We start from the raw sequence: 8,827 nt of genomic DNA on the forward strand, positions 1-8,827 counted from the left end.
CGGCCTCGACAAGGAGACATTTGTTAATCAGTCGAACACTGATGGCTTGGTTGCATGTGAGCAGCACCGACATCCTGAGAGGACCACGGAAATTAATCGTTCACATTGACATGAATGCGTGACTGGTTGAACCGGTCTTTCTCTCGATAACAACTCTCTCAAATCTGTTACATTGCTTTGAGAAGAGTTACTCATTGAAGGGGAGACTTGGAGTGACACCCCTTGTCTGTGGCTAGACGAGGCGGGTTCTTGATGAACATGGATCTTGAATCCGTGTCGATCTCCTTGAACGCGACGGCTCACATTGCGTTTAACATTAGAAACGCGAGGGTCACGTTTTAACATTGAAATGTAGGGGTCGTGTTGAGGAGAGGAAACACGAAGGTCTCATTTTGGAGAGGAAATGCGAAGGTCATGTTTTGGAGAGGAAACTCAGAGTTGATGTTCACGCTCAACGCGAAGCTGGCCTCTGTGCTCAGGCTGGGCAATGCGAGGGCCGCGCTCTTCGTGGTCGTGAGATTTGCACTCCAACTAGGAAACACAGTCTTGAGGTCTGCGTTCAGTGCAGACCTGAGGTCCGCGTCTCGAGTGTGAAATGCGCCACTGAGGGCTGCGTTCGGTCTGGCTTCGGCGAAGCTTATGCTTGGGCACAAAGATGCGGAGTTCGTGCTCAGAAGCAAAAATGCGAAGCTCAGGACTGCGTTTGGGCTTGCTCAAAGTTGTGCTCGTCGATAGGATCTCCTTCTTCGACAAGCATCTCCTTCTTCAACAAGAAACGTTCTTCTTGGCCTGTCTTAAGGCTTTTACAGTTGCATCTTCCTCCATAGAGATCAATTACGCCGCTTCAATAGGCCTTTTGAGACCCAATACCTGTTGTTTAGGTATGGATATAGGATCTTCAACTCGATTGACGAGTTCCATTGGAGCTAAGTCTTCTCCTTCAGAGGAGGGACTGTCTGAACAGTCTAACCTAAGAGAGAGACTCTCCTTTGGTGGGTCGATTATGGGTGGAGCTTTAGTCTCTTTAGAGACTTTACGGGCCTTGCATATAGCCTTGGGGCTAAGGGGCCTGGAGGAGAGAAACTCCTCATACTTAGCTTGGTCAAACTCTACAGTTAGAGTTTCCACAGTAGTCCTAACTAGTTGGGTGTCAGATTGCGCCACCACTTCTTCATCAGTGAAAGAAATCATCCCCAGCGGAGTCACCATCTTTTGTTTGCACGAGAAATTATGAGAAAATCGAGAATTGAATCTGTGTTATTCTCTCTAACTGACTTAGAAAAAGAATGATTACAATACTCACAATATAATTTCTCTCTAACTGACTTAGAAAAAGAAACTATAATTCTCTTTATCGGTTCCCCGATTTACAAAAGAGGGAAGGATGAAACCCTCCCTTTGCTTAAAACTGGGTTCTTTCTTTATGGCGATGGGAGTTTGAATCTTGTATCCCATTGATAATCCGAGCACATCAACTTGTGGGGCTTTGGTCTTCTCTCTTTGACTTGACGCCTTGAGAGAACTTGCAAGGCAAGTTTATAACTCTAGCTGAGTTTTGAGAATTCTCTATGAGAGTGTTAAGAACTTGCAAGACAAAGTTCAGAACTCTACACGAGTTTGGGGGACTTGCTAGGCAAGTTGAGAAACTCTCTGTAAGAGAGTTAAGAACTCTAGGCGAGTTTGAAAGAAACTTGTTTGAACAAGTTAGAAACTCTCTGTGAGAGAGTTGAGAAACTCTAGCCGAGTTTAAATCCCCAAGAAGGGTTGATTTTAGAGAGAAGATGAAACTCAAGAAAACTAACCCAAATGGGTTTAAAGAGCAAGCCAAAAAGCTCCAAGAAAAGCTCCAAGAAAGCTCTAAGAATCCTCTCCAAGAAGCCTCTCTCCTTCTCTTTCTTCTCTCTTTTGATCCCCCTTTTCTCCTCTTTTTTCCAACCTTTTTTCCCAGCCTCTTTTAGAATTCTCTATGAGAGTGTTAAGAACTTGCAAGACAAAGTTCAGAACTCTACACGAGTTTGGGGGACTTGCTAGGCAAGTTGAGAAACTCTCTGTAAGAGAGTTAAGAACTCTAGGCGAGTTTGAAGAAAGCGTATTTGAACAAGTTAGAAACTCTCTGTGAGAAAGTTGAGAAACTCTAGTCGAGTTTAAATCCCCAAGAAGGGTTGATTTTAGAGAGAAGATGAAACTCTAAGAAAACTAACCCAAATGGGTTTAAAGAGCAAGCCAAAAAGCTCCAAGAAAATCTCCAAGAAAGCTCCAAGAGAGCTCCAATAATCCTCTCCAAGAAGCTTCTCTCCTTCTCTTTCTTCTTTCTTTTGATCCCCCTTTCTCCTCTTTGTCCAACCTCTTGTTTGTTGGAGATCCAACCCTATTTATAGGGTTATCATGGAGTAAGGTACCCCATAACAGGCCCTTAACTATGCCCATACCTTAATGGAATAGTTTTGAAAAGTGATCCAGCGTTAAAAAAGCAAGGGTCACGTTCTGGAGAGAAAAACACGAGTGAACTCTGTGCCTGGTGACCTTTGCGTTTGAGTTTGGGGTGACCTCTGGCGACCTCTGTGTCTGGCGACCTTTGCGTCTGAGCTTGGGACGAACTCCGCGTCTGGTGACCTCTGTGTCTGGCGACCTCTGCGTCTGACGACCTCTGCATCTGGTGACCTCTGTGTTTGAGCTTGGGATGAACTCCGTGTCTGGTGACCTCTGCGTCTAGCGATGTCTACGTCTGACGACCTCCGCGTTTTGCCTTGGAAGTGCAGGGTGACCCCTGCGTTTTGAGCTCCTGGGACATGGAAGAGGGTCTCCGCATTTGGATTTGTAGAGAACATCAATTGAAATCTCTTTTCTTTGACTTTTGTGCAAATTGTCATTTTGTAATCTTTACACTTGGCCTTTGTGGAATGTGAGAGTCGTCAATTTGTAACTCGTAACACGTTGCTGTGAAAGTCTTTATATTGTAACTTTCATTGACTGTTTGCGGGGGTCATCAGATTGTAACTTCCGCTTGTTGATGTGAAGGACGTCATATTGTATCTTTCATCATCTGTTGAATCTGTAGAGATCAGCTATCTGTAGTAGTTTTTAGACAACCTACAGTAGCAAGTTTAAGCATTGCTTGGACTTGCTTCATATCAGCCCGTGTTGAACTACCCAAGAGGGCATAGCCCTTCGGGGCGGTGATGGGGTGAGGTGGAGACTATATGGAGAACAACCTGAACTATGGTTAGCTTGATCCTGGTGGAGGGTACGTAGGCAGCCACTGTAAAGTGGCGTAGCTGGTTTGGCCTGGTTTGGTCTGGTTTAGTATTTCAGATCTCTCTGGTGATGTTTGTGGTGTTCTTCTAGTGTTTGTTCAAATTTTGAGGTTTATCAAATATTGTACGAGATGGAGAATTATGAACGTGGGGGCCACAAGCATGTGAACTGCCCACCCGACTTTGTGCAGTGAAACAACGAAACACCCTTTCAGTCGACGTCTTTGCTATAAATACCGAGGCGCTTTTCTTCTAGGGTTTTGTGGGAGAAAAATAGGGTTAGTTGGCTTTTAAGAGAAGAAAACAAGGGTTTCTTTGGCGGCTAGAAAAGAGAGATCTTGAGGAGAGAGCTTTGGAGAGATTTTACAAGAGAGAGGTCAATTTATTTTGGGTAAAAATCAAATCTTCTTCTTTTAAGACGAGCTTGTGGATTGTACAAGTCGTCGGTGTTCTCTTCATAGTGGAATCTCCCATTCCCCTTCCCCGTGGATGTAGGCAAGTTTGCCGAACTACGTAAATCTCATGTCTTTATTGTTTTCTGGGTGTTGGTTATTGCTTTTAGGTTCCCTCGACAATTCAGTGCTAGAACTGATAAGAGGAAGAGTGTATATCTCACTTTGTTGGGATATTTCACTTCTGTTCTTATTTCCTTCGCGAAACAGGAACATAGAGGTTATCTTGGGCTTTTGTGAAAACAAAAGCCATGGTTTTCTCTTGGGTTATATCGCTTTCGCGGCGTGAGGGCGTGACTCTGTGCCCAACACTAGCTTTTAAGCTAGCTTTTTATTTCTACTTATTTGGTAAAATGCCAAATAAGTTAGCTTATGAGTCCCATTTTAAAAGCTGATATACCCCAGCTTATAAACTCACTTAAAAAAGTTAGGTTTGACCAAGAAAGTTATTATTTTATTCAAACAATTTTTATAGTATTTTTATTAAAAAAGCCAAAAAACCATCAAAAACCAGCGAAACTTATAAGCTTTAAAAAAATAAGCCTTCCCAAACACCTCTACATTCAATATAGAAAAAAGTGATTTTCTTAATTTAAAATATAAGAAAAAAATAAGAAAAGAAAAATAGATTTAAAAAGAAATTAAAGCGGACAAAGTCAATACTTTAACCTAAGACTTCCATTGAGCAAGCGTTATCATTTGAGTATATACCTTGAAATTATTTTATTCACTAAAAAATGCAATTTTTTTAAAACATAAATATATATTTCGAAAAATATAAAAATGTATATAGACTATTCTTGTAAATTTTACTGTGAATGCCTTAGATCTTTTCACTCCTTAAAACAATTAAGAGCCGATTATTCTTAATCGTAATTATCTTTATTATACAATTATGTCCATTTTAAATCTAACACTGAACTTAGTGACTTGCACGCATATCTATTTTCCTTTTTCTTAATAATATAAATGATTTGCGAAAATAGATATTTTCATTGCACATGATAGTGGAGAGACCTTCACTAGTCATAGTTAATCATTTAATATAGAATTGCGATTCATATCCATGAGATTTGACTTGAGCAACATAGTAAAACTAATATGATTTGATTTGGTCACTATACTAAATTTGTCAAGATTTGATTCTATAGGCATTTACAGCTAAACGCTTAGCCTATCTTTTATGATTTGCAGTTAACCGTTTAATATAGAATTATGATTTATTTTAAATCTAACACTTAACGTATCATTTATGATTTGTGTTCATACCCTTATTTATTTATTTATCTAATGGTGCGAGCAACTTTGGTTTAGTACTAACCAAATAAACTCCGAAATTTAGGACCCCTCTTTCACAGCACATATTTAGGTGAATAATATAAGTACGGTTTTTCTATAGAGTGCTCATGGGCACTTTATAAGAGAGGAGAGAAATAGAGAGAAATGAATTATGCATAGAAATTAATGCAAATCAGAGGGGGACCATGAACTATTCATTTCTCTCTCTCTTTCCTCTCTTATAGAGTGCTCATTGGCACTCTATAGAAAAACCGATATAAGTATTGTAATACCTAATACTTAGAGCCGATACCCCAAGCTCCAATCACTAGACCACTTGCAGGTGTGATGATACCCATTTTCACAAAATTGGGAAAGTATAATCATGCATTATCTAACAATTGTAATTAGAACGGTGTTACAGGCACACTGCCTGCCACACCACCAGCACAACCCTCCTCTCTCTACAGTGCAATGGGGCCCACAAATGATTTTTTTTTAAAATCATTTGTGGGCCCCACTGCACTGTGAAGAGAGGAGGGTTGTGACTGGTGGTGTGGCAGACAGTGTGCCTGTAACATTTTCTTTGTAATTAAAGATAGTGGTACCTTTAGTGATCTTTCACATCTTTGACATGCTGCTTGTCCTGGAGAACTTGGATTGTTGGCTGAACGCGTGTCGATCACTTTCCACGAGAAGCCTTTCCGCTTTTGGGAATTCTTCAACGGGGAAGATCCATTATCCTTGCAGCTTTATTAATTATTATCACGTCTATGCTCGTTTATTTCTGGAATCAATTGGTCGTCAAAGACTCACGAAGTGCCAAGCAACTCACATATATATACAAAGCTACTACTGACGGCAGATGATTCAAAGACCTAGCTAGCTACATCTAGGCACCTGATGCTCCTAAGAGTTTTGCTTTAATGGCTACGCCACGGCAAAGAATAAAAGTCTATTTCACAAAAGGTGCTCCTTGTAGCTTAATAATTGTTGAGGATAAGATTCAATATATAAGATGGTAGTCACATGCATGTACCATGCATGAAGTGCTAAAAGCATGAAACCATATCCTTCAACTATCAACATAGCCGACAGCTGTAATTGTTTGGTATGGTCCATAGTTTCTTAAGGAGATAAAAAAAGATACTGCTCTCCATGGGCCTAGCTTTTAGCCAACAAAAGGGCTCCCGACTTGCGCGGTCGTGTTGAAGTATCAAACTATATTACTCGACTAGGCCTGTCCATCCATGCCGGTCCGGTCCGGAAATCCGGGCCCGGGCAGGGCAAAACCGGAGCCCGAACCCGGACCCGGGCCTGACCGGGCCGGGTTACGGGCCGGCCCAGTTTTTTTCTTTTTTTTTTAAATTTATTTTTCACGTAGTAGAAAAACGACGAAACTAGACAGAACTATTTAGCGAAATTTTTTCCGTCTAGATTGGATCAAATAGAACGCGAAAAAATTCCGTCCTAGATTGTTCCGCTAGTTTGGATCAAATTAGACGGAATTTTCCCAGTCTATTTGACAACCAGTACGAACAGACAACCTAAGAGGGAAAATCCGTTGTCTAGTTGCTCAACTAGAACGGAATTCTCTTAGGTTGAGTATAGCAAACGCTATGAGCGGCGTCCGTCTCGGTTGTATAGTCAAGACTAGAAGCGGAAATTCCGTTAGGTTTTGAGGCACCTAGACGAAATTTCGCTAGGTTCCTCTGGAGATTTTAGCGCCCTACCAGGCCGCCACTGACTTGCACCCTCCCATTTCTCTCAATCTATCCACCGCGCCCCTTGTTCGTCTCCCCCCCGACATCCCCCCTCCTCCGGCCTCCCCCCCGCCCCGTACCCCGGCAGCCCTCCCCTGGCGGCCTCCCCCCGCGAGCCCCCTCGGCCACCCCCCTTCGCCGATCCCCCATCCCCTCCCCCCCATCCGGACCCCCCCTCCTCCGACCTCCTGCCCCCCGCCCCTCCCCGGAGCCCCCTCCTCGACCCCCTCCTCCGGCCCCTCCGAGCACCCCAATTCCGACCCGCCTGGGCCGACCCCCCCTGCCAGCGCTCCCCCCTTCACCTGGGCGCCCTCCTCCCGCTCCCCCTTCGGCCCCCCCTCCCGACCCCCTTTTGGCTCCCCTTCCCGGACCCCCAATCCCCCCCGAAACCACCGGAACCCCTCCTTCGGCCCCCCCCCTCCGCCGCCCCGCGCCCCCTCCTCCCGACCCCCTCTTCGGCCTCCGTCCCTCCCTCCTCCCGTCCTAACCGGAACCATCCGACGCCCCGACCTCTCCTCGGAACTCCCGACCTGCCGCCTCCTTCGGCGTGTCTGCGGAAATCAGTTGTAAGAGGTATGATTTGTTCTACTGAGCTTAGAATTTTCATATTTTTTATTAATTATTGTTGATTTGTTAAACGCCTAATTTTGTGAAAATAAAGCGAGTTCAAATTCTGAAAATGTCTAACTTAATATAAACTACATGTTAATTCATGTTGAAGCAACATAGTTATCATTATTGAGTTTTAAACACTTATAAAACGCCTAACCTCATTTAAGTTTCATTCGTGCTATAAGTATGTATGATTATTTTAAGTCTGTGATGTGAATAATATGTGAATATTTTTTTTGTAAAAAATAGAAGTGATATAATAACACATTAATAATTTTTATCATGTTGTTATAATTCGCAATTTAGTGCTGAATTAAAAAAATAACGGTTATCCTAGACTTCGTCCAATAATTACAATACCGATTATTTGGACTTATAATATTGATAACGACTCAGCTTTTGGGTAGAACGAAGTTTTCTTTCAAATGAGCCGTTTATTTTATAATTAATAGGATAAAAAATTGGTACTGGAAATTCGTAATTATTGGATCTGTCCTTCTCGACCGGTTAGGATTATATGTAGTGGCATACATCCACTCTTGTATACTTGTTATTTTCATCTCTTGAAAGTTTTGGCGACGTATTCGTTGTTCTCCGTGTACAATAAAAGCGTATGTTGTTCTGGCGTTTCGGGCTATTGCTGATACACGACTAATAACCCGCACAGTTGTAGGATGGGAGAACAGCGGGTAGGTGCTGGCGAAGCCATTTTCAAAATGAAAATATACAAAGTATATGAAGTTGGATGTAAGCACTACTATATTCTTATGGATAGAATCCTTCCTATGACAGCCGATCGAACTCCTTGGTGTAATTAGTTCTAGCGTACGTTTCGAATGATACTTTTATGTAGAATAATTTATATATGTTAAATGATGATATGAACGATGTTAGATTTGTTTTGTATGTATAAGAGTCATGAATGTAACTATGATCTGTGTGATTTGTCGTAAGTTAATAATTATAATAAATTTACAGATGAGGGTAATTCCTGCAATCATGGATCTAGATATCCACTGCTTCATGATTTCGTGACACGCATACAAGGGGGATGTAAGGCCTTCATACGTTATGCAGAAAATGAATCGAGAAAATAGCAATGTGCTATGTATTGTCTTGCTGTGTAGGAAATTTGAAATTGCTGAATCAGTAATGATATAACGGATCCACCTATGAAATGAGGTTTTGATGAAAAATATTAAATATTGACTGGCATGGGGAAGAGTATCCACTGAGATTATGATCAAATGCGTAGTCGGTAACGTCCGGTGGACATGAATAGATGACACAGAACAATTTGCATGATATTTTTCCTCGAGCCTAGAGATGTGAGGGTGATGAATATTCGAGATGATATCGAGATACAAATGAAGATGATATTGTGATGTTTGAAGCTGAGAATGTAGGAGATGAGTGAAGTCCGAAATATTGCATGATATCTCCTACCGGAAATGAACGAATTTGACTA

The 8,827-nt window shown here is 42.0% G+C and overlaps 1 protein-coding gene across 1 annotated transcript in view; it reads left to right on the forward strand.

Annotated features, from left to right (window-relative positions):
- The window catches only part of LOC109826460, an 11,309-nt gene continuing 5,682 nt past the window's right edge, over nt 3,201-8,827 (forward strand). Inside the window, exon 1 of the mRNA XM_020393489.1 lies at nt 3,201-3,222. Coding sequence (XP_020249078.1) covers nt 3,201-3,222 — 22 coding nt within the window. The remainder of the gene's footprint in view (nt 3,223-8,827) is intronic.

This window comes from Asparagus officinalis, chromosome 10 (genome assembly GCF_001876935.1).
Source record: "Asparagus officinalis chromosome 10, Aspof.V1, whole genome shotgun sequence".
In the NCBI taxonomy this organism is placed as follows: domain Eukaryota; kingdom Viridiplantae; phylum Streptophyta; class Magnoliopsida; order Asparagales; family Asparagaceae; genus Asparagus; species Asparagus officinalis.